Consider the following 24,963-nt stretch of genomic DNA (forward strand, 5'->3'; position numbering starts at 1 on the left):
AGCCCTTGCTGCGTGCGTGTGTGCGTGCGCTCGCTCGCGCGGGCTCAGTGCTGGCGCGTGAGGCGGAGGCGGGCGGCGGCGGCGGCGGCGCCTGCGCGGTCGGGCTCGGTCGACGATTCGCAGGGGAGGAGGCGGCGGGAGGCGGAGGAGGCGGCGGCGGCGATGGAGGTGAAGCGGCTGAAAGTGACCGAGCTGCGGTCGGAGCTGCAGCGGCGGGGCTTGGACTCGCGCGGCCTCAAGGTGGATCTGGCACAGCGGCTGCAGGAGGCGCTGGACGCCGAGATGCTCGAGGACGAGGCCGGCGGTGTCGGGGCCGGGCCCGGCGGGGCCTGCAAGGCGGAGCCTCGGCCTGTAGCAGCGCCGGGCGGCGGCCCGGGCGGGGACGAGGAGGACGAAGAGGAGGAGGACGAGGAAGACGAGGAGGCGCTGCTGGAGGACGAGGACGAAGAGCCACCCCCAGCGATGGCCTCGGGCCAGCCTGCGCAGCCGCCACCGGAGCCCCCGGAGGCGGCAGCCGTAGAGGCCGCGGCCGAACCCGATGCTTCCGAACAGGCAGCGGAGGCCACGGCCGGGTCAGGTGGGGTGAATGGTGGCGAAGAGCAGGACACCAGCAAAGGGGAGGAAGACGAGCCCGAGGAGCGGAGCGGGGACGAGACTCCGGGATCCGAGGCACCGGGTGACAAGGCCGCGGAGGAACAGGGTGAGGAGCTGGCAGCGGAGCTCGGCTCCCAACTGCCGGGTGCGTCTCTGATCCAGCGCCCCGTCCTGCACCTGGGGTTCGATCCCTTGTTCTTGCTTGCCTGGAAGTGTCAGATGCCCATTGTCATTTGTGGCAGTTCCCCAGGGGAGGTGGTTTTCATCTCTACGCATCTTTCAGATCGCTTGGACCGCCTCTGGTGGCTCCGCTGTCTGCAAGAGAGGTCCGTGCCTAACTTGACCCCTTGGTGGTAGTGAATGGAAGTGAGTGGTTTAGCCTGTGAACCACTCGGACAACCTGTGGAACAGTGTCCCGCCGTTCCGGTTATCTTTTCCCAAGCCGTGAATGCGCTGAGGAATTGACTATCGCGCGGACAGCCAGACTGACAGTTGGAAGCGTAGGCTTTTGGGCTACCTGACTGTTGACTTTTATCACCATAAAAATATTAAGCAATAAACTAAGTCCATCAAAGTCCGCTTCGGGAAAAGCATGTTGCTAGATTGAGACACACACACAATGGAGAGCTCTAATCTTGTTCTTAACTTTAGCAGAAGGGGAACAGCCTCTGCTTTGAGGGTGCCAGGTTTAATAGTTAACTAGTGAAGAGAAAGTCTTAATCCAGTGCATTGGAATAAGTTAATTAACATTATCTGGCTACAGCTTTTACCTGCTTGTATTCGTATCTTTAAATTTTAATCTTCCCACTGAGTTGCTAGATGGACATATTTGTAGATTTGTTTTATGCCCTTGTGCTAGCATTTTGCCTTCAGGACCCTGACGTCTTGAATTGACGTCGTATTGAAGTTCTGGTGAGTCCATGAGTAGCTCTGGTGGTGCAGTGCCTAAGGCATTTGACTGCTAACCAGAAGGTTAGTGGTTCAAACCCACCAGCCACTCCTGGGCAATCTACTTCTGTTAAGATTTACTGTCTAGGAAACCCAGTGGGGGTTGCTATGAGTCAGAATCAACTTGATGGCAGCGAGTTTGGTGTTTGGTTTTGGTGGGTCCATTGGGTTGTGGAAGAGACCTTAGGATCACCCCATGGAGTTCGTGACCTTTCTTCTTTTGAAGTGATTGGGTGGTTAGGGCTGTCCCATAACAGTGTCTGTCAGGGTGGAGAGGCAAACTAGAGCCCCTTCTGGGCCTTAACTGTGAAGTGAGTTGATGCCTTAATTCTTTTTATAATACGTTTTTTGGGTTGCTACTGAGTTCATGGTATAATTGGAATGCACTCTGTGACAGTCACATGCAACTTGCAGATTGTTTGTCCTATGTCCTGGAACAAAAATCCTGTTACATAACCTTTGTATTATTCCAAATAGCAGGTAACAAAAATGTGGTGCATAGAGGACTGCTTTAAAGAAATTATTGTTAAAAATTAAAAACGGCCTTGGTGTTGCAGAATACCAACGCCTGAGGAAAAATGCAGGGTGTTTTCCTCTTGTAGAGAATGTGGCTAAATATACAACACCTTTTTGCCCCAAATTATGTGCCGTAAAGGCGCAGTCTTATTTATGGGTCTCTTGTGACTTAAATGATCTGCTGGTGCAACTCTCAGTAAATACCTGTGATGAAAGTACAGCTTTGTGTCATGCACCTGAGTCCATTTGGTATAGAAGTGAGGAGGCCATGGTGGTGCGTTTTAGAGACGGCAAGGCAAACCGTTGAACATTGAAGCTTCTGTATCTTGAAGCTGTGGCAGTGATCAAGAATATGCATTGGGTGCTAACCACTTAAACTTGACGGTCAAGAATCAAAGTTAAACTAACCTATAAAAAGTATCTTTTTTGAGACTTAGGGGATGTATCTTTCTGCATCCTACTGAGAGGGAAATCTGCAGGTTTGACCTAATTGAAGCCAATACGTGTGGAATGCACAGATTGTCCAGTTGTCATCTAGTGTATTAACTGTAATTAGCTTGTGTTCAGTGTATTTGTTTCATTTTGTTTTGTACATTTTGCTTTGTTCCTTTTTAATAAAATCCCAGCCAATGGCAAGAAGGTGCTCTTTGGAGATAAAACGTTTTGTGGATGTAGTGGGAATCATTTGGCCATTCTGATTAGAAAGAGCCTCAGATCCCCCCTGTTAGTTTCTCTTGGCTCTGAGCGCATTCTACACTCCAGTATAAAAACTGCTGCTTTTCTTTCCCTCCTTTTTGTAGGAGATGACCAAGATAGTGCAAAGTCAAAGCCGGCAGGCTCAGATGGTGAGCGGCGGGGGGTAAAGAGACAGCGGGATGAGAAGGATGAACATGGCCGAGCTTACTATGAATTCCGAGAGGAGGCTTACCACAGCCGGTGAGGGAAACAGTCCCTTTCATTGAAGGGAGTGTCTGCTCTGACTTTGGTGTACCTGATGTGGATTGGAGAGTCTGGAAGGAGGGTGGATTAAAAAACTGGAATAGGCTTTTCTAGGCATGAGTTTTAGGTTAAATGGACCCCGGAGAGCTCCTGGTGCCCTTTCTCATTTGTTGAAAGAAGCTGTGTGCTGGGATTTTATATTCACTGATAGTTTAAGACAGACACCTCTCAAAGAAGAGGGCTTTGGTTACATTGTATTTGGTTCTCTCTCACTGCATAGCTCAAAGTCTCCGCCACCCGCTGAAGAAGAGGGCAAAGAGGAGGAGGAGGATCAAACTCTCGTGAACCTGGACACCTGTACGTATAGAACAGACAGGTGGAAGGGTTTTCTAAAAAAACTGGTCTTCTAAGAGTAATTTTGGAGACTGTAACTTCATGGCCTGCCCCTTCTAAGAGATGTAGGTCATAGGAGGCTGTGTGTCTGTTGTTGACAGTGGGGTATGTTTGGGCCCTGTTGCTAGCTTTTAAGTGTTGGGTATTGGCATCAACCGACTGCTTTTTTCTTAACAGATACCTCGGATCTCCATTTTCAAGTGAGCAAAGACCGCTGTGGCGGGCAGCCACTTTTCTCAGAGAAGTTCCCCACTCTTTGGTCTGGGGCGAGGAGTACTTACGGAGTGACGCAGGGGAAAGTGTGCTTCGAGGCCAAGGTAGTGTACACAGCTTGCTGAGACCGTTGTTGTATTCTGTATTGACGTCGTGGGTCTCTGTCTATCAGTATTTCTTTAGTGCAGAAAAAGATGCCACACTTTGTAACAGTAGCCTTAGCACCGTTCACCGAGAAATCGGCTCCCCTGGCTTGGGTTTAAGTTCAGTGAGAGTTGTGCTTCTGAGACTGAGTTGTGGTGTTGTGGTTTTCAGTTCCTGCAGAAACGTTGTCCTAACTCAGAGACCGTCCTGAGTCGGACTGAGTGTCTGAGAACCCTTTTCTGCCTTGGCCAGGTAACCCAGAATCTCCCAATGAAAGAAGGCTGCACAGAGGTTTCTCTTCTTCGAGTGGGGTGGTCTGTTGATTTCTCCCATCCACAGCTTGGTAAAATTTTTTTTTTGATTTCCTCATTAATGCTTATTACCATATTGTTTACTCTGGAGAGTTTATATTTGGAGAGCTGATTTGTCAATTTTTCTAGGTGAGGATGGTTTCTCTTACGGTTTCGATGGACGAGGACTTAAAGCAGAGAGCGGACAGTTTGAGGAGTTTGGCCAGACTTTTGGGGAGAACGATGTCATTGGCTGCTTTGCCGTAAGTCCTCCTGCAAGGTGTGGGCTAATAGCAGGGGCGGGCGGCGGGCAGCAGGGCTTCAGCTGTGCTTTGCATCAGCTGCTGGCTTTCACCTGTTGCTTGTTTAGTCAGGTTGTACAGCAGCCTGAGCAGAAAAAGACGAAGTGATAAGATTTAATAACCTTGAACCCTACCAGCCCGTAAATGCTCTTGTCCTTTGTCACTGTAGAATTTTGAGACTGAAGAAGTAGAACTCTCCTTCTCCAAGAATGGAGAAGACCTAGGTGTGGCATTCCGGATCAACAAGGAACCCCTGGCCAACCGGGCCCTCCTACCCCATGTCCTCTGCAAAAATTGTGTTGTAGAATTAAACTTTGGTCAGAAGGAGGAGCCCTTCTTCCCGCCACCAGCGGAGTTTGTGTTCATCCATGCTGTGCCTGTTGAGGAGCGGGTGCGCACTGCAGTCCCTCCCAAGACCATGGAGGAGTGTGAGGTACGCCAGACACCACGCAGAGAAGTCGTGTCATGCTCTGCACTGGCGGGTGGCGGGCTCCCCCAGGTCTTTTCTTCTCAAAGTGGAACTGAGGCAGGAGAGGGTGGACTTGACTTGGGCTTAGGAAACGTGACCCTCACTTCTTTTTCCTTGCATTCCTGGTTCTCTTTACCTGCAGGTGATTCTGATGGTGGGACTACCTGGATCTGGAAAGACCCAGTGGGCACTGAAATATGCAAAAGAAAACCCTGAGAAAAGATACAATGTTCTGGGAGCTGAGACTGTGCTCAGTCAAATGAGGGTGAGCGGCTGGAGGAAGGAGTCCACTGTAGTGTCTGTTCTGTAGGTACCAGGAAACTCAAAACCTGTCCCCAGTGGAGTTAGCCTTTTGGGTGTCTGAGAACCAGGGTCCCACAGACAGAAACGAGTCTGTCTTAGTATGTTTTTAAAGTGGACTTATTTTCCACTGCTGTATTGTCTAGTTTCTGAAAGCAGGTGAAAATAGGTAGTATGTCCCAACTGAGACCCAAGTAAGGATGAATTGATGTCGTAGCTCAGGGAGCGTTTAAAGAAGTGCAATGTCCCAGTGATTCTTGGGATTGAACTTGCTGCATAACTTCTTAAGTTTCTCTTCCATTTCGTCCTAACCTCACCAGATGAAGGGGCCTGAAGAACCAGAGATGGACCCCAAAAGTCGAGACCTTTTAGTTCAGCAAGCCTCCCAGTGCCTTAGTAAGCTGGTCCAGATCGCTTCTCGAACAAAGAGGAACTTCATACTTGACCAGGTATAGTCCAGACACTCAGAGGAAACCTGATTTTACAGGCAATCCAAAGATGGAAAACTCGATATCCATTTAATCTGATGAAATTGTCAAGGTGGAAAACATACGTAGAGAGAGACTGAAGTAAGGAACAGAATCAGGTCACCTAATTATAACTAACTTGGTTGTGTGGTTGTCATGTTTTTTTTGAACTGAGAGATGCCTTCTGTTAGTGGTTTTACCAGTGTGTATGGACCCAGACTATAAAGCAGATAATAGAGGCAATGGCAAGAGCGTTGGAGCGTGTTGAGGTTCTTGGCCCCATCCCTTTATAGGTTTGTAGCTTTGGACAAATCTCTTAATTTCTCTGAGCCTCAGTTTTCCTGATGTGCAAAATCGATACATGCCCATCCTGTAGCATTTGAAAGGAGCTCTGGTGGCATAGTGCCTAAGGCATTTGACTGCTAACCAGAAGGTTGGTGGTTCAAACCCATCAGCCACTCCATGAAAGGAAGACTGGGCAATCTATTTCCATAGATTTCCTGCCCTGGAAACCCACCGGGGGTTGCTATGAGTTGGGATCGACTCGATGGCAGTGAGTTTTGTTTGGTTTGATTTTGGTAGAGTGTGGAAAATGAAGGGAGATTGTGTATGGAGATTTGTAAGCTGGCGTTTTCATTTATAAAAGATGCTCACAAATTGTTCTGGTTGAGTTGGAGTGGTAATTTTATGTAAAATGTCTTTTACTATTTCTGTCTCTAGTGTAATGTGTATAACTCTGGCCAGCGGCGGAAGTTACTGCTCTTCAAGACCTTTTCTCGGAAGGTGGTGGTGGTTGTCCCTAACGAGGAGGATTGGAAGAAGAGGCTGGAGCTGAGGAAGGAAGTGGAGGGAGATGAAGTGCCTGAGTCGATAATGTTAGAAATGAAAGGTGGGCTGAAGCTCTACAGATTGTGGGTCCTCCCTCTGGCCAGCGTGCACCTGGCTGGGCCTCTCAGCCCCGGAGCGATTTTCTACATCCTACATGTAAATCTGCAGAGCCGTGAATTGAGCAGAGAGGAGAAGTAGTAGCTCCTGACTCACTTGGGATAAGACAGGCCCCTGGGATAATTACAACTCAAGGGAGAGGCTCACTGAGTCAGTTGAGGTATCTGCTGTTTCTTCGGCTTGGTGCAGTGGTTAAAACATTCCACTCCTAATCAAAACATGAGCTGTTTGAACCCACCAGTCACCCTGGGGAAGAAAGGTGAGGCCGTCTGCTTCTGTAAAGATTTACACCCTTGGAAACCCTGTGGGGCAGTTGTACTCTGTCCTGTAGAGTCGCTGTGGGTCAGAATCTACTTGCTGGCCGTGGGCTTGGTGGTGTTTGGTGCTAGGTGTGGGGAATAGCAGGGAATGAAACAAAGGTCTGCCTTTGTGGGATTTATATTCTAGAGGGAGGAGATCTTTATGGTTCAAACTGGCATGCTGTTTGAATGAATGATCTCAATTGGTTTATCTTCATTTCTGGTATCTATCATGTTTGGCCTAGTTTTTCTTTTTTTTGGACATTCGTTTGTTTTGGTTTTTGGTTCTGGCTGAAATCTCAGATCTCTGTGAGATACAGAGCCTTAGAGCAGGGTGCGCACAGGGCAGAGTTAGCCGCATTGGTTGGCCGAGCTTCCTGCGGTTCTCACAGAGGGATTTTCCCCTTGCTGCCTCTAGCTCTTGGCGTCCCACCTGCCCTGGTAGCTGCCGGCTTTTCAGAATCTGATCAGTCTGTTTCTGGGAGCTGGCTTACAGTGCTATGAGCTGCAGTCTCCAAGTTTCCTCAGAATGAACGATGCTCATCTATTGCTGATATTCAAACACTCAGGCTCAGTTTTACCAAACCGAGGGCTAAGTAGATTCATCTGAATCATGAGAGCCCATTGAACTGACTCGCATTGGGACTCAGCCTCTGCACTTGACCTGTAGAAACTGGCAAATGTACCAGCCCATCAAGTCCACATGGTAAAGGAGCCCACATATGTGTATGGTCTTGTTTTCTGGTGGCCTTGTGTGGATGAGTAGACGCCTTCGGGCTTGGGTCAGTGCCTCATTGAGTCTCCTTTAAAGCATGTTTCATAGCATCTTATCTAACTAAGACCAAAACTTTCTCTACTTTTAGCCTCTGGCTACCTGCTTCTCTCCTGATAAGAAACCCTAACCTAGTTACTCTAATTTATTATGGATCACTTGAGAACTTGTGAATCTACTGGTTTGTAGCCAGCCCTTTGCCTAAGGCTGCTAAAATTTAAGGAGAACATATGGTGGAGAAAGTTAATTTGATTATTTATCTCTGTGTGATTGGGTGGGAACACAGCACTTTTGTGCAAGAGTAGGTGAGGCTTAGAAGATCTTGCTCTTTCTGTCCTGGAGTTTTTGTAATGAGATCTTACCTGTCTATGCACTTTTCAGGCCCACAAGCTTCTCTCTTCCTCTTATAGCCAACTTCTCTCTGCCTGAAAAATGTGACTATGTGGATGAGGTGACGTACGGAGAGCTGGACAAGGAGGAGGCTCAGCCCATTGTCACTAAGTACAAGGAGGAGGCGAGGAAGCTGCTGCCCCCCTCTGAGAAGCGGACAAACCGCAGGAACAATCGAAACAAGCGTAACCGGCAGAACCGAAGCCGAGGCCAAGGCTATGGTAAGTGCTGGAGCCCTGCCGGCCCCCAGCCTCAGTCTGCTCTTTGTGCTGAGTACCGCAGGACCCCTAGGAGAAGGCCCAGAGACCAAGTCAAGTCACTCACCACAAGAAAGTCCCCTCTGTACCCCCAGAGCCTCGTGCTTTGTCCATCACCCTTCAGTGCAAGGCAGTACCTTTGTATGTTTGTTCCCGTGAAGAGTGATGCTTGAGCCTGTTCCTTGTTCTAGCTGTCATTTTTCCATGTGGCGTCCCCTTCAGAGTCCCAGTAGACCTGAAGGACTTGTGTGGTGAAGCTGAACACTCATCTTACGTTTCCCGACTGCTTTGTCCATCTATCACGTCAACCAGCTGTCCAGCCAAGAGATGAACACATTGTCCAGTTTTTCAGTCTAACTAGACAAGTTTGGGGAAAAAAACTGAATGACTTCATGGGTTGGGAAACAAGTTAGTGGCCAGCAGTGGAATTAATTTTTCTCCCTGAGGTCTAGTTAAACCCTCACTGTGTGTTCACTACTCTTTAAAAATGTGTGTGTGCAAGTCACTAAGATTTGTAAGTGCCTACTGTGTGCTAGGCCACTGTGCTAGGTGCTGGATTACAAACACTGGCCCTCAACGGGCTTATGATCTAGTTAGTTTCATTGGTATGAAATGACGGGTGTGGGTTACATGATGCCCGAGACCGGCTGCAAGTCTGTGTTCTGTGAATGGCAGTTTTTACATGCGTTTCTAACTCTGCCACGTGTCCTTGTCCCATCTTAAATGTTTTGCAGGAATTGGAGAGCTTCCAAAGCAAGGTGGCTTGGTTTTCAGTGTCTCCATTCTTTGCCCTCCCCCCTCAGATTTTTTCAAAGATCTTGCCTGGTGCTTTAATTGCCACGGGGAGCCTGACGGAAGCAGGCCTTCCATTCCCCCAGAATTGCCTTGGGCAGCGGCTTTTTGCTTTCCCCTCAGACATGGAGCCGGGACCCCACGCCGGCTGTCTGAGCGTGCTCTCCATTTCTCTTCCAGTGGGCGGGCAGCGCCGAGGCTACGACAACCGGGCCTACGGGCAGCAGTACTGGGGGCAGTCTGGCAACAGAGGGGTGAGTGCGGCTCTCCTGCTCCTCCCTCTGGGCCGTGACAGCCACTCCTGTTGGCTTGGGGGAGCAGAGTGGTTTGGGCAGTTTTCTAGGGCTTAGGGTTTTGCCCACGTTGTGTGTTCCTGTGAAAGCATTTCTCCTGGGAAAAGTCAAGCTCTTTAGAACGTCAAGCTACAATAACGTCTCGTTTAAGAGGGATCGCAGCGTGATGTGATGCGAACACCCCCTACATCACTGCCCCTTCTCTCTCCTTTTGCAGGGTTACCGTAATTTCTACGATCGATACAGGGGGGACTATGACCGATTCTACGCGCGAGATTATGAGTACAACAGATACCGAGACTATTACAGACAGTACAACCGGGATGTGAGTGTCTTTCGGGCTAGGCAGCAGGTGACGGGGCAGGACCAGGGGGCTCGGTGTCACTCTTGACCCTTAGCCAGCTCTGGCTCCTGGTGATGGGGTTCCCCTCTCTTCTAGTGGCAGAACTACTACTACCACCACCCCCAGGACAGAGACCGATACTACCGGAACTACTACGGGTACCAAGGGTATCGGTGAAGCCTCTGCCATTGTCGCCTGTCAGCCATGAAGCTGAATCTCTGGGGGTGCCAGGCACCCCTCAAAACACAACCAAGGAAAAACAGGGGCTGTCGGGGTGGGGCTGAGCTGCCAGGGAGGGGCGGTGGGGGGGGAGGGTGCGCAAGCCGGGGGAGGGGGGGGGGGGCGGTGGAAACCAACAACAAAACTGTACATTTTTTTTAAAGTTTGTTGAAAAGAATATTGTCTTATTCTATAAAACATTTCAAACCTAGTTAGATATTTGTAATCAAAAACCATCTGTGCAGCAAGCAGCACTCAGGGCTGCCTGTCCCGCACCCTGCAGTCGGACAGGAGAGAGCTGAAAATGGCACCCTGCTGGCGTTCTGAGGCAGCTGGACGGGGGGCGGCAGCGTGGGGGTTTTGTGCGTGGCAGCCACAGGCAGGAGTGGGGACAGCGGGAGAGCGTGTGACGGGGCAGTGAAAATAAACAGCTGGGTCTTACCAGTCACTTGCACCAACTGACAATTTGCATTTTCTTTACCGACCTTTCCCTCTTGGGAGATCTGGTCTGGCGGGCTGGGCGGCCCCAGGGCCCGTCTCCACTGCCCGGTGCCTTTGTGCCCAGTGGCTGAGGCATGGAAACTGCCCGTTGGGTGGGTCTACTACGTAGGGTTCCCAGGCCACAGAGGCATGGGGCCGCTGCCGATGGCAGGGCGGAGTGGCTTTCCCTTCTTTGGACGCAGCAGAGTGGATGTCCTTAAAGTCGGGGGAGAGAGTGGGACTGCGGCACTCAGGCTGGTGGCCTGGTCTGCCTGCCAGTCTCTGGTCTCTGTCTGCCCAGGTTGAGACAGGTGGGAGGGCTCCGAGTCCTCTGGTCAAGCGTCAGGCCTCGTACAGTGCAAGAAGGAACGTTTCTCAGGGTTGCAACTCACGGAAACGCGGCAGGATTCTTTTCACGGCAGCAGGACATGTATATAGGTGAATCCTGTGGTATGGGCTGCCAGGCCCAGGTGCTGAGAATAGCAACTATTTTATACCAGACGGAGGGCTTGTGCCCTGCTGGGTTTTTTGATACATAGGTAGAGAATGGCTAGAACAGGGGAGGGTGGGGGGGAGGCAGCTCAGTGGGGCTGCAGAAATACGGGAAGGTGTGAGTGTGAGCGTGTGTGACTGCAAGAAAGGCAACACCCCTCCGGCTTCCTGACACAGGCCTCCTGGGGTGCTTTGTCTGCGGGTCTCCCAGAGAGGCCTCTGTTGGGATAGTTTTGTTGTCATTTTACCAGCGTGTGCCCCATTCTTGACAAGCACCTTCAGGTTGCTGGGTTCAGGAATCCGGGTGGGATATGGAAATGCTGTTTGAATGCTTGGCTTCAGTTTTCATTCATCTTCCTGCTCAGCGTTGAGGCAGCCGAGAGCTTACTCGGCAAGCGCCAGGGGTTGCCTGGGCAGTTCTCTGTTTGAAACTTTGTCTTGGGGTCCTTCCCCCACTGTTACTGCCACAAAGCCCCTCTCTAGGTGCGTACGCCCTCGCTCTGGCCTCCCAGGCTCCCTGTCCATCGAGACGCACCCTTCTGTTCCACCGTCCCTCTGACCCCTAAGCCGGAAGGGGGAGGTTGACACGAGATGGGCTGGCTTGCTCCCAATGACGTTCTTCCTTTGGCACCTGCTTCCTGGCAGTGCCGTCAATGGATTTGTGTGTGGCAGTGAGGAGGTGACCGCATGGACTGCTGGAACCCACTCACTTTTTACTCTGAGAAAGTTTGAGAAGGCAGCGCTCACAGTGTCAGGGCAAAGGGGTGACATCTAGAGCCCAGAGAAGTCCCCTGAGAAGACTGTTAGAACCAGGCATGCAATTTCCTGAGGCTGAGGCTGCGGCTGCCGCCCCTGCTGGGGTGTTGGGTTCACCACCAACTAGCATCTTTTCATGGGCTCTGACGAAGTGGGGTTGCAGGGACCCACAAGGGCAGGGGGATTAAGCCACGTGGGGTTTTGCGGGGAGGTACTTGCTATTCCTTTTTGACACTAGAAAGTCATCCATCTTTTTTAAAAAAAGAAAAAAGCTGGCTTTTAGGTGAGTGAAACTCTCACAGCCTTGTTGGTACAGACCACCACAAGGCCACTCGCAATAGCAGAGTAGATGTCTGGGTTTTGTTTCTGTCTATCTGTTTATTATGAGAAAAACAGTGTTTGGGGGGGGTGATGTGGATTACAGTAACAAAAGGGATTCCTAGCCTTGTTTTCCTTAGACAACTTGTTGAGTGTTTTATCAGCCGTCTGTTGTAGTTGTTGTAGATGGAAAAGCTTGTGAGAAAAACAAACACGTGACGCCTGTAAATGTTCTTACAAAACCTGTAAAGCATTCTTGGAAGTGGCCAGTAAAAAAGGGTTTTACCATTTTGAGAAAATGTAACCTGTGTCCTTGTTTACATCTGTAACTCCTCCCCCTTCTCCCCTTGTCATTACAAACTTTGGCGAAATGTAGGCACAGTAGCTTCCAGTTTTAGAATAAATAACCATTTGGATTGAATTCACCCTTTCGCCTGTGACTGGGGTGGAGTGTGTCACTGGGGAATTGATTGGGTTGTTTGTGGGGCTTTTTCTCTCTGTGTGTGTGTGTGTGTGTGTGTGTGATTTGGATGAAAGTTTACAGAGCAAATTCACTTTCCATACAACAGCTCACATACACTACCTCATGACATTGACTACGGTTTCCCACAATGCAACAGGTCCCCTCCCACTTCTCCCCATAGTTCCCTCTTCCCTGTGTCCTTCCCACCCCTGCACTCCTGGCCCCCCCCCCCCAGCTGTCTCCTTGCGCATACACAGCCCTTCTATTCTCCCCTGATTGATCTCTCCAGGGCATGTATCTACCTAATGTAAACGTTCAGCTCATATGCTTGTCTTTCATTTGGTTGGAAGCCACGGTGGGTTCAATTCCAGACATGAAGGGCATCTAGGGGCCATAACCTCAGAGGTTCCATCAGGCTCCGTCAGACCAGTGACTGAGTTTGTTTAATGCTTTTTCAAGTTGCCGTGGGTCCAGCCAAGGATGGCTTCCCTCTCGCACGGCTGCTCATCCCTCCCTCTCCTGCCTTCCAGGCCTTCGCTGCAGAGGTGCGGTCATGAGGTTGTTAGTCTCTTCGGTGCTTAGGCCAAGAGTTTGAGCCGTGAAGTCGGAAGAAGTAGATGGTAACTCATGACCTCCCCGTTCTAGGCCCGTACTAAACCTGTTGGATGCGTGAAATTACTCATAAGGTTCCGTTTATTGAGCCAAGTAAGTTTCCTCACGAGTAATTCCCATTTATGAGGAAAGCCACTCATTCAACAAGATGTTTGATTGGGGTTCTTTTTTATTGCCTTTGGAGAATGAGGGAGGTGACAAAAGCACCCTTTCCTGGCATTGAACTGATCCTCCTTCCAGTGTCTCAAGCGCCCAAGGATTAACTAAGGCTGGAGTGCACCAGGGTCATGCAGGAGTGGTGCCGCGGATCTAGCTAGCGCTCCTGCTTCCTTCAGTACGCAACACAGATCCAGACCCCAGGGACCAGCTCTGTACCCTGAAGGCAGTTCTTGATTTTGGTGTCTACCCATTCTCCAGGACCTTCCTTTAAAGTCAGTACTGGAGCTAATGAATCTTTTTTTTTTTTTTTTTTAATGGTTACTTATAGTTCATGCCTCCTCTCTAGTGACCTCGAAGCCCCCTTTCCCTTCCAGCTAGAGCTGTAGCCATTTACCCCTAACCTGGTGAGTATGAAAATCTGAGTGTGCCAAAAAAATTGAGCAGAGGGTTTTGTTTTTTAAAAATCTTAACGCCCAGGTAACACTTATTGGACACATCTGGCTTTTTAGCAAGTCTGAGCTGATGTGGAAATTTTCCCTTACTCCCCTGATGCTGTACAAAAAGGGAGAGTTCTTACTCTATGCTGTGGACCATGCTGGCCTCTTAAGTGCACCCATTCAGGAAGTGTTGGAGTGCCTGCTGGGCACTTAACATGCGGGGATTGGAACAGACCTGACCCTCCTTGGAGGTTTCACAGGTGCTAAGGAAATAAGCAGGGCCTGAACAGAATGGGGTAGGTCCCCACCCCAGGAGGAAAGCCAGGTTACTTTATTCCTAGGGTGAGGGAAAGAGCTCTGGTGGTATAGTGGTTAAAGCTAACCAAAAGGTCAACGGTTCAGACCTACCAGCCATTCTGTGGAAGATAAGGCAGTTAGTTTCTGTAAAGAGTTACAGCTTTAGATGTGGCAATCAGCCCAATGGCAGTGGGTTTGAGGGTGAGGTAAGTTAGTGGATGATCTCCAGGACCTGCTGTAAACCCAAAAAACCTGCTACTGTGGAGTGTGACTCACAGCAATCCTATAGGACAGAGTAGAACTGCCCCATAGGGTTTCCAAGGCCATAAATAATTAGGGCAGCAGACTATCACATCTTTGCCCACATCCGCAGACTAGTGGGTTCACAAAGCTGAGCACTTTAGCCAGTGCACCACCAGAGCTCCTTCCAGGACCTGTTAGGGCTCTGAGTCCATTAACAGCTGAAAAGCTGCTATTCCTGGAGGTGCCCCGAGTTGATTGGGTACCCCTGGGGACCATGGAGATATCCATAGGAGGCTAAGTCAGTTACTGGTAGAACAGCCCTTATTCCTTTGGTTTCCTCTGGTCAGTATCATCTTTGCATGTGAAGGCGTGTGAGGAAGCTAGGGGTGACGACATGCTATCCCTAACAGGTCACCTTCCTGCAGGGCAGTCCAGTGTCCTTGACCCCCTCTTCCTTGCAGATGACCCAGGCACAAAACAAGCTGGCCTAGGCTTCTTCCCAGAAGGATGTGTCTCTGATTTAGGAGATGGGGATCTCAATGATCTATGAGTGGACAGCCTCTTCCCACTTCCACTGTATTCAGCCTTGGAAGGAGACGTCTTCTAACCTTTTAACCCTCCACCAAGTTTCAGCCCTGGAGCTACTGGCAAAAGATTACACCTTGGTTTTGGTGTTTGGCCAGTTTGCCGCACCTCTGCGAGGGGTGGCAGGCACACTAGAGGAGGGGACTTGCTTGGGATAGATGTGGCCCAATCAGCCTGAGAGGGACATGGAAGCACAGCAAGCCCCTTTGTTACCAGGAAACCTAAACGGAACGACTTCGGCCTTATCCAGCTCCTGGAGAGAGAAGCATATAGAGGCGACCAAAAATGGCACCCAAGGCCAACAAGGCTGGAAGGGGAAGGGGGCTTCCAGATGCCAGGTGGTGACCCCACACTTCGGTGGCCGTTTCAAGGAAGCCTTTATCTGGCAAGCTGTGGAAACCCAGGCTCCCTCACAAGCCCTGTGCTCCCAGCATCTGACCCGCTATGCTTCCTGGGGTCCCTTGGCCCCACGACCTTCGTTATAAACTTCCTTCCTGCCTTCAGCTCGTTTGGGGAGATGTTGGCTTCCAGGCTCCAGGGTAAGGTGGGCGTGGGTATCGACTTAGCAAGGGGAGAGGCAACCATTTTGAGAACAGATTAGGGCACGTAAGGGACCATATTGGGAACTCTGGCCGGCCGGGGGCCGCCATTTTAAGAACGGGGACGGCGGAGTAAGCCTGTACGTAAGACGCACTGATGTGAAGGCCGCCATATTGTCACAAGTCACATGGCGGTGGCCATCTTGGAAGAGGAACTGCTGTGGGCGCGGCCATCTTAGAAACGAAACCAACCCCTTTCACGGTAGCCGGAGCCAAGCTCCTCCTCTCCGTGACTATTGCTTCGAGTTCCTCCCGTCTGCGACTGCCTTCCCGAGTCCTTCCCTAAACATACCCTGTACGGTCTGTTTTCGCGTTTACTTACCTTGAGTGTCCTCTTGTTACGTGTGTGTGAGTGCGTTCCATCTCCGAGTGTCTGTTACAACCGGACACGCTCCCTCGCACCCGCCTGCCGCCCAGCCCTGCCGGTCCCCGATCTTTGGCAGCGTCTAACCTGCTTGGACTTGCCCTGTTCCCTGGCTATGGCACGCCTGTCACCTGCCGCAGCCACCTCCAAAGTCACTGACCGATGAGCCTCTTCCCCCAAGAACGCTAACACCGGAGCCAGCCTCTGACACTCTAATGACTTTATTCTTCAAATGCTTTTACCCTTCCCATTGCTCCAGGTGAGACAGCGAGCACGTCCCCAGCCGGCCATCCCGCTCGCCATTGTCTGTCTAAGCGGGTCCCAGAGGGAAGTGGGCAGGACGCTGGCAGAGTCTGACGGGGCCCTTCTGTGGGGTTAAGAAAGGGTGCCCCAACTCAGGAATAGGCCACAGTAGGCAAGGGGATGGGATCGACCGAGGTGAGGGAGGGCCTTGTGCTTCAGATAACTTAACAGGGCTGGCACGGGGTAGGGATGGGGTGCAGGGAGCCATGGGGGGCTCGGGACCGGGACTGACCTCGGGAAAGGCTCAGGGGAAGGGAAAGGTGAGGAGGGACAGGGCAGCTCAGAGGAGGGCACAGAAAAACTTCTTCTCCCGGAAGGGGTTCTCCGAAGTGGGCACAGGGGTGATGAGGGGGTCCTCACAGGCGTGGGCATCGCAGTATGTCATCAAGTCTGCCGCTGCCTTCGATACCTGGGGCACAGCCAGGAGGGGGTCGTTAGCCACGCCATCCGAAGGGACTGCAGTTTCTGCCCCAAATGGGTTCTCTTTGGCCATCTCTGGGGCTCCTTGGGACAGTCTGCTCTCCCCTCACCCCCAAAAAAAGGCCTGAGACAGCGCTTCACACCCGAGTCTGAGACGCCTCCCCTGACCTCAGGGAGTCAAGGAAAGAAAACATCTCTTATCTTGAGGTTTGGGACCCACAGCAAGGGCTGGTCAATTAATGGCATTGAGGGTCCCACCCACCTTGATCCGGCACAAACTGGCTTCAATCTTCAGCTGTTCCACCATCTTGCGGGCTTGCCCTATGCTCATTGTGCTGTTCACAGGGGTCTCCCCTTTCATCCTGGAGAGGAAAGGGGTGTACAATTCCAGCCGAGACCCCCTCCACGCTTATTCCTCACCAGCCTTTCCAGGGCAGAGGACAGGTGCCCTGATATTTTGTCCCCTTCTGTCCCCACCCTCCTCCAGTGGCCCTTCCCACCCCTGAGGGATGGCTGAAGAAACAAGAGGGTGAGACAAGACGTTGCCCAAATTCCCACTTGGCATGGGCCACAGACATGAAACATACAGATAATCAAGGGCCTTCAAGACTTGTGTTCCCAGCTCTGAAATTCTCAACCAGAAAAGAGCCCCACATACTCCCCACCTGCCCCCTGGGACCCCAGAGGGAGAAAAGCAAGCTGCTCCCTACTGACCTGAGGCGACAGGCGGTGGCAGCCCTAGGGGTGTAGGGTCAGTGGGGCGCACCAAAGCCTTCTATGGGTGCCGCACCCTGCTGGGCGTTGCACACAGAAGGCCACGGGGTCAGGCCAGCGGTCGCCGAGGGCTGGTGTCAGTTTCTGCGGCTGCACTGCCCGGATGGCTGGTACCTGAAGGATGAAGGATGCTGGAAGGAGCGGTTCAGATCCTGGCGTATACCAACTGCCTGGCCAGTGGGGGAGCCTACATGCCGCGCGCAGCCCCTGCGCGCACCCCCACCGCTACTCGTTACTGTCTCACTACCTGCCCCTCCCCCATTGCAGGCATCCCGAGCCAGCCTAGAGCCTTCCCCAAAGGAGCTGGAAGGAGCTGGGGTCAGTCCCGACACCCCCCTTTAATGGGGTGGTCTGGGCCTGTGACAGCCCTGCATTGGAGTGGGTTGGCTGCAGGGGGACCCTGCTCATTTGAAAATCTGACATCAGCTGGGCAGCAGCCCCTCTCCTCCCCTCCTCCCCTTACTCTGACACAGCATTTAGCCCCCGAATCTTCATTCCTCTCGCAGGGACCCTCCTTTCCCCAAATCCAGGAAAATGTGATGAACTACATGTAGCAGCTGGGAGATCACCACTTCACGTTCCAGCCACAAGTGACTCGAGTGGTAGGTGCAGGGACCGCGGAGGAACGCGAGGAAGATGTCTAACGAAATGGCAGACCAGAGAGAAGAAGGGGCAGCCGGGGAGGAAGAGGTAGGTGCGCGGATCAAGGCTCGGACAAAGAGGACGCAGGAGGGTCAGTGGGTGTTTGTGGAAACAGGTGGGCTCCCCGGGGAGGGGGGACGGGGAGGAATTTAGGACGTTTTGAAGAGATACCTCCCACGCCCGCAGCGTTGTGCTTGGTGCTGGGGGAAATTAATGGCAAATTCTTACGAAACGCCGACCCCTGAAGGGTCTTATATAAACCCGTTGCCAACGAGTCCCCCCTTCCGACTCCTAGGGACCCCATAGGACAGAGTGGAACTACCCTGTAGGGTTCCCAGGGCTGTAATATTTACGGAAAGAGACTGTCACGTCTCGGAGCCGCTGGTGGGTTCGAACGGTCGACCTTTTAGTTCGTAGCCGAGTGCTTAACCACTGTGCCACCAGGGCGCCTTTCGACGACACATACGAAATGAAAAAGGCTGCCTGCCAAGACTTCGTCCGGATAACGTGCTGTGCAGACTCCGAGGACGGGAGAGGGTGTCTGGTTGGGGCTCATCGTGAGCCCCAGGAGACCAACGCGGGGCTGAAAAGCTATACCACTTTCGTGACTAGTGGACAGCCCGCCCGTTGGCGCAACGCGCAAGACGCGCAGGTTCCCGAAGACTGCAAAACTCTGGGCGAAGGCGCTCGGCCTGGACGCCTACAGGCCGGAGGAGCTACTGCGGGCGTTGAAAACCAGGGCTAGCCGGAATTTGGGAGTTAACAGGCCGGTGGGGAAGGTGTGGGCGGAGGCCGTCGGAGGGACGCTGTTGCCTCTGACTGCCCCCGGGCATTTCTCGGGGCCAGGAGGGAGGTGACTTTCCCCTTTAAACACCGTAACCGTGGGTAACCGGCCGCAGGGGAGGGCGCGGAAGCGACAGCCCCTCAGGCCAGGCGGGCCCCGCCCCCTGCGCCCGCCCTCTGCCGGAAGCCCCGCCCCCACATCTACCAAGACGGCGGGTCGAAAGGGGCGGGACTTTTTTAGGAGGCGGAAGTCCCCGCTGGTGGTTGCCCTGGCAGCGCGCGAGGCTGGTGAGTGGTCGGAGCTGCAGGCGGGCTGGTTTCCATGGTAACGCAGTTAGGTAGGGGCTCCCGCCGCCTGGCCCTTCGCGAAGCCCCAGCCCGCCGGCAGGGAAGTGGCGGATGGCTGCAGGAAGCCTTGCCTTGCGTGGGGCTCAGCCCCGCCGCAGAGCGAGAGCAGCTCGAGGTGCGGGTGCGCAGTGGACAGACGAGTTCTTCAGCGTCCGAGAGGAGAAACTCGGGAGGCAGTTGCGACTGCGGTTAGGCTGCGAGTTTTGAGTTCAGCTATGCGACCCTTAGGCAAGTCGCACATCCTCTCCCTGCATCCACCGTACGATGTCTTGGCTCAGTGGCATCGCGTGTGTAAAAACGTGTTGTAAGAATTGTAAAGTGTTCATCTTCTATATGTTATATATTGCTGTGAATGCATATCAAGGTGGCTTGTTCTGGGATCAGTGGTTAGAGGAGTTCGGTCAAGGAGCTCGGGCATTGAGGGGTGAAGGGAGCACCAGGAAGGGATAACTGGCCGAAAACACAACCGTTTGGAGAAAAGCCATGTGAAACAGTGGCTTTGCTTTATCCCGCTCTCTCTGCTTCCTCCAAGCCAGTCTAGCAAGCTTATCCTTTTTGTTCTCACCTCCCTGGAGGAAGGAGCCATTTTTTTTTTTTTCCTTTTCTGTCTCTTTCAGGAGCCACCAGCAGCTGTACCCCATGACCAGGGATGGCATCCAGGTGGCAGAGAGGCTAGGAACGCAAGGGCTGAACCTGGGGCCAGGCCTCCTGCTCTCCCAGCTATGGTCAATGACCCACCAGTACCTGCCTTACTGTGGGCCCAGGAGGTGGGCTACATCTTGGCAGGCCGTGCCCGCAGGCTGCTGCTGCAATTTGGGGTGCTCTTCTGCACCATCCTGCTCCTGCTCTGGGTGTCTGTGTTCCTCTACGGTTCCTTCTACTATTCCTACATGCCAACAGTCAGTCATCTCAGCCCTGTGCATTTCCACTACAGGTGAGAGGAGCCTTCCATCCAGTAGAGGAATCTGGTGAGAGGTGGTGGCTCCAAGGGCCCTGCGGAATTACTCAGTGGCTCTCAGTCACAGAGAAGGACACGTGAGCTCATTTGACATCTTACCTTTCACAGCCCAAAGCTGAGACCGGTCAGGCTCTAGGACTCAAGGGTCCTAGTTCTACTTCAGGGTAGTACATTCTGGGAACAAATAAACCAATTACTTCTGGACTGTCATTCTGAGGGTCAGTTCTGGTTAAGTTGGATCAGGCCTCTCAGAATCAAGGTAGAACCCAAGACCCTTGGGTCTTCTCAACACGAAATTGCCCTTCAGCAGGTATGAGGAAAGCAGCAGCTTACCTCAGCCGTTAATCCCTCCCCACCCCCATTAGTCTGCTGTACAATAGAGATGTGGCAACACAGGGTGACTAGGCTGATTGCCTGGGCCCTTGGTTGCTTCCCATTTTATAGACTCTGCCACGTGCTCTTCCCTTGTGTACCCTAACAGTGGCTGTGGGACCCGCCACAGAAGCTGCTGAGGGCATTATGATCAAGCAGCCAGAGTCCTTTTTTGTCCTGTGTAAAAGTCTGTGGTCATGAATTACAGTTTTAAGGAAAGCAAACAAACAAACAAAAAAGAAACTAAACTCATTGCTGTCGAGTCCGATCCGACTCACAGCGACCACTCCTTGGGTTTCCGAGGCGGTATCACTACAGAAGTAGATTGCCCCACCTTCCTTCTGAGGAGTGGCTGGTGGGTTTGAATCGCCAGCCTTCTGGTTAGCAGTCAAGTGCCTTAGGCACTATGCCACCAGAGCTCCCTTAAGGCAAGCAGAGCTTCCTAATCTTACAGGAGGCATCAATCCCCTGCCATCAAGTGCATTCTGACTTACAGAGACCCTATAGGACAGTGGAGCTGCCTCATTCGGTTATCAAGACTGTTCATGTTGGTGCAAGCAGACTGCCTCACCTTTCTCTCATGGAGCGGCTGGTGGGTTCAAACTGCCAACCTTTTGGTTAGCTGCCAAATGCCTTAACCACTGTACCACCAGAGCGCATTTACAGGGGGTATGGTCTTACGAGAGCTTTCGCCCTTCGTGCCAGAAAAATGTACATGTACGCATATATGCACACGTCTCCACGTGTGTGCACGCACTCTCCACATGTAATTTTGCCTACAACTTGAGGGGGTTATGAGCCTTGGAAAGGACATCTGTGGATCCCCTTGAAGAGGCCTTTTCTCGGAAGACCAAAACAACTGCATTAGAAGCTCAGGGGGTGGGACCCAGGACGCTTATTTTTGTCAAGCTCTCCGAGGGTTTCTTTGGAAAATGAATTTTGAAATTTTTTGAGATTCCAGAGACTGCCATCAAAGGATTCCTGCTCTAATGAGAGGAACGACACTGAAGGGGCGGGAAGAGAATAAAAGGACCGTGGTGGTGTCTTGAATCTCCTGGATATAGCTCTTCTCCGTCTCGCTGGAAAAGAGAAGGGTGCCTGTTTTGGGGAGGAGCTGGGACAGAAGGGAGCCCTAGGAGGTCAAGGAGGGTGAGGGGTAAGGCAGGTGCTGTCACAGCAGAGTGTCATCCCCTGTTCTCATTTAGGACCGACTGCGATTACTCCACCTCCTCACTCTGCTCCTTCCCTGTTGCCAATGTCTCCCTGGCCAAGAGTGGACGGGACCGGGTGAGTATGGGAGCTGGAGAGAGGTCTCCTTAGACCTCTGGCTTTGATGACTTGAGGTGGGAGGCCTTGAGAGGGGTGTGAAGAGCACAGATGAGTAATGGAGATGAAGAGGAGGTTTGTAAGGGAAACCTCCTCTTGAGTTTGTAAGGAAAGGGAGCTGAGGAAGAAACAAAAGTCTAAATGCATCGTGTCTGTTGGTCGTTCCTGGGGAAGATGTTGGGAAGGTGCTTGTTTTCACGTTGCTTCAGGCGAGTCATGGCCCTTGGGTGAGCCCGGTTAACAATCAGGAATTTGACTGCGGTAGAATGGCATCCACCCAAGAGTTTTAAAAGCTTGCGTGTTAAATGATGAAACTGTTGGCAAATCTGTGTGACCTGTTGTTACAAAGGGCACTGTGGCAGAGGACTGTGACTTCAGCAAAAAGGACCACTCAGGGGACCCTGAGAAATGCAGGATGGGAACTCATGCTTCAGTACTAGGCAAGCTGGCAGAGGCTCTGATAAATGGTAGCGGGTCTGGACACGTGAGAAAAGCCTGGGGGGATGCACATAATTTCTGATCACTAATGTGTTCTGGTGGTGCAGTGCCTAAGGCACTTGACTGCTAACCAGAAGGCTGGCGGTTCAAACCCATCAGCCACTCCTCGGAAGGAAGATGGGGCAGTCTACTTCTGTAATGATACTGCCCCGGAAACCCAAGGAGGGGTCGCTATGAGTTGGGTCCAACCCGACGGCACGTAAAAACAACAACAACATATTTTGAAGGAGCTCTAGTGGCGTAGTGCTTAGGGCATTTGACTCTTAACCAGAAGGCTGGCGGTTCAAACCCACTAGTCGTTCCTCGGAAAGCAGTTTGGGCAATCAACTTCCATAGTGATACTGCCTCGGATACCCAAGGAGGGGTCACTATGAGTCAGATCCGACTTGACGGCAGGGAGTTTGGTTTAGTTTGGTGAGTGTTTGGAGTTGCCTGTCAGCAACATAACCAAAAGTAATCAGTGGTAAAACTTAAGACTTAAAAAAGAAAATCTTTTGAAAGTTATTTTTCAAAAACGAGCGCTTGGGAGGAGATTGAAAAAGTAGGCTGGCAGTTAAGCTCATTCTTCTAGGGACGAATGTAAACTGTGGAGTCCGTGGGGCTCCCCGGGACTGGTGTGCAGACTGGCCTTATTTGGTCATACAGGCAGTCCCCAGTTTACATGTAAGTCCTGCTCTGAAGTCTGTCTTTAAGTCGAACATGTACATAAGTCAGAACAGTGAAGCATGGTTGGTGTCTAACATCAGTTAGTCAGATGTTTGTGTTAGTATATAGTGTACTTCCCTATGCGTAAAAACACTAAAGAAACAATTCCAAATGCACTGAAACATCTGTAACGCAGTAATATTTTGATGTGCATCGCAAAGGAGTGCCCATTGTTACCGTGGATTTTTATATATAAGGGACTTTAGTGGGGGCATGTTGGTTCATAATTACGGCGTGGATGTTTGTAACCCGGGGACTGCCTGTACAGATAATCGAGGTGACTGTCCTGTGACATCTTTCTGTTTACCACCACGTAGCCACACACTATCAAGAAAAATCTCACTGGGATGAACAGTAGGCCCCAAATGGCAGATTTCAGGGTGGCACAGTGGAACGTTGGGCAGTCTGAGGCAAAGGTTTATCACTGAAGTTCGAACTCGGAGGTTGTTACAGAATGTTCCCTGAAGACACTGACCCAGTGTGCTGCTTGTGACGCAGTGTAATAATAAGAAGAATGGGCTGTATCGGAAGAAGGGAGCGGCAGCGCAGCCCCGGTACCTCTGCACCTGGGACGGCGCATGCCGTGGTGGTGCTCATCGTGGAGCTCGAAACATGGTGATACGGGGCGCCAGGGCAGGGCGCCCACAACAACCTGGGAAAAGAGGCAGTCAGATGAGGAAGGAGGGAAGGAAGAGACGAAGGCAGAGAGGAGATCCAGCCCAAGCCCCCGAAAATTAGAACAGGTGGAAACAGTGAATGCTCTTGAATGAATGAACTGATGTGTCTGCGTGGAACACCTTGCTGGAAGAAGAGCAGAGGGATGTCCCTGCTGTCAGGACTGACAGAAAACTCTGCATGGCGTGAAGCAGTAGAGTGTAAGGTACAGATTCTGGATTCCGCATTCCAGACGAGTTCACGGAGGACGGAGAGATAGTGTTGGTGGGGCTAGGCTGACATTGGCGATGGGGAGACTCACAGTGGGCCTTTCATGGAAGAGAGAAGATTTTGTTGGAGTGGTGGGGGGAGGGGTAAGGGTAAATGTGAACCAAGGCACGGACTCATTCTGAGGATTTGGACGTTAAGTTCTGGGAATCCCCTCAGATGAGATATTTATTTAAACAGAATTACCTTTTTTTTTTTTTTTTTTTTTAATCACACCATGCTTCACTTTGCCTCCCCTCATGATCCAGAAAACTGTTAAACTGTTACAGGGCAGGAATAGAGGTAGGATTGGGGCAGAAGAACTTTGAAAGGATTCTTCATGATGCCTTAAGTCGATTGCTCATAGCCTGAACACTTGGAATTTGCCTGTGACCCAAGTTGTGTGGCAAAGAATGCCTAGTTGACTTATGTGAAGATAGTCATGAGTGAAAAGGAAAATCTGGAGGGCAACATGGGGTATTTTCTGTCAAACACCATAAATAGCATTCTGGTATACTTCCAAATGAAGAGGTAGTATGAATAAGACCTATGGCAGATTTGCACAGTTTTGAAATTTGTAAGCCAATTACTTTGGCCATTAGAGTTTTTCCCACAACCCCCTTCATAGTCACTTACCTTGGTACATTGATCTTATCTTTGATTATTCTCCACTTATTAGAAGATTGCATCAGATGTCTCCTGAAAAGAGACCATTTTATAATTTGAATGATGACCTTTTTGAAATACACACTTTCTAAGTTCTCTTCCCACACCCTACTCTCTTCCCAGACTCCACATTTAATAATAAATCATCTACTGTACTAAACAAAGATACTATGAATGACTACTTATTCATTCCTTTCATTTTGGCATATTTTCTCCCTAAACATCTGTATTTTTTTGCAGGATTTTCTTTCAAACAGTCTTGATAATCAATAACCCATGTAAACAAAATAATAACTGTTGGATCTACTTAGTACGAACATCATGATCAGCAGCATTGTAGTTGTCATAGTTATCTAGTACTGTCATAACAGAAATACCACAAGTGGACAGTTTTAACAAACAGAATTTTTTTACTCACAGTTTAGGAGGCTTGTTGTTGTTGTTGTTATGTGCCGTCGAGTCAGCCCCGACTCATAGCGACCCCTCCTTGGGTTTCCGAGGCAGTATCTTTCCAACAGCAAATGACAGTGAATCCAGACATCTATGACCAGACTATC

General features: G+C 51.2%; 3 protein-coding genes across 3 annotated transcripts in view; 2 read left to right on the forward strand and 1 right to left on the reverse strand.

The window, feature by feature from the left end:
* Positions 1-162: 162 nt before the first annotated feature.
* On the forward strand, positions 163-9,843 carry HNRNPUL2 (heterogeneous nuclear ribonucleoprotein U like 2). The gene is made up of 14 exons (XM_007944869.1): positions 163-700; positions 2,859-2,994; positions 3,278-3,354; positions 3,568-3,707; positions 4,000-4,090; positions 4,188-4,300; positions 4,509-4,772; positions 4,951-5,073; positions 5,429-5,557; positions 6,296-6,464; positions 8,002-8,202; positions 9,211-9,284; positions 9,541-9,648; positions 9,763-9,843. The coding sequence occupies exons 1-14, from the start codon at positions 163-165 to the stop codon at positions 9,841-9,843; spliced, it is 2,244 nt and encodes a 747-aa protein (XP_007943060.1).
* Positions 9,844-16,273: 6,430 nt separating this feature from the next.
* On the reverse strand, positions 16,274-16,774 carry GNG3 (G protein subunit gamma 3). Its single transcript, XM_007944870.1, has 2 exons — positions 16,676-16,774; positions 16,274-16,402 (listed from the first exon to the last, which is right to left on the reverse strand). The coding sequence occupies exons 1-2, from the start codon at positions 16,772-16,774 to the stop codon at positions 16,274-16,276; spliced, it is 228 nt and encodes a 75-aa protein (XP_007943061.1).
* A 1,049-nt stretch (positions 16,775-17,823) lies between these two features.
* Positions 17,824-24,963, forward strand: part of BSCL2 (BSCL2 lipid droplet biogenesis associated, seipin) — an 11,742-nt gene continuing 4,602 nt past the window's right edge. Inside the window, exons 1-3 of the mRNA XM_042781517.1 lie at positions 17,824-17,877; positions 19,578-19,894; positions 21,496-21,577. Coding sequence (XP_042637451.1) covers positions 17,824-17,877; positions 19,578-19,894; positions 21,496-21,577 — 453 coding nt within the window. The remainder of the gene's footprint in view (positions 17,878-19,577; positions 19,895-21,495; positions 21,578-24,963) is intronic.

The sequence above is a fragment of the Orycteropus afer genome, unplaced genomic scaffold (genome assembly GCF_000298275.1).
Source record: "Orycteropus afer afer isolate SDZICR_OR568_19922 unplaced genomic scaffold, OryAfe1.0 scaffold00130, whole genome shotgun sequence".
NCBI lineage: Eukaryota > Metazoa > Chordata > Mammalia > Tubulidentata > Orycteropodidae > Orycteropus > Orycteropus afer.

Excerpts from the sequence above, each read along its gene's own strand:
- HNRNPUL2 (XM_007944869.1), top strand. The coding sequence starts at position 163 with ATGGAGGTGAAGCGGCTGAAAGTGACCGAGCTGCGGTCGGAGCTGCAG. Across the intron at positions 4,301-4,508 it reads ATGTCATTGGCTGCTTTGCC|AATTTTGAGACTGAAGAAGT; the intron begins GTAAGTCCTCCT and ends TTGTCACTGTAG. Across the intron at positions 5,558-6,295 it reads GGAACTTCATACTTGACCAG|TGTAATGTGTATAACTCTGG; the intron begins GTATAGTCCAGA and ends TTCTGTCTCTAG.
- GNG3 (XM_007944870.1), bottom strand. The coding sequence starts at position 16,774 with ATGAAAGGGGAGACCCCTGTGAACAGCACAATGAGCATAGGGCAAGCC. Across the intron at positions 16,403-16,675 it reads CCAGTTTGTGCCGGATCAAG|GTATCGAAGGCAGCGGCAGA; the intron begins GTGGGTGGGACC and ends GCTGTGCCCCAG.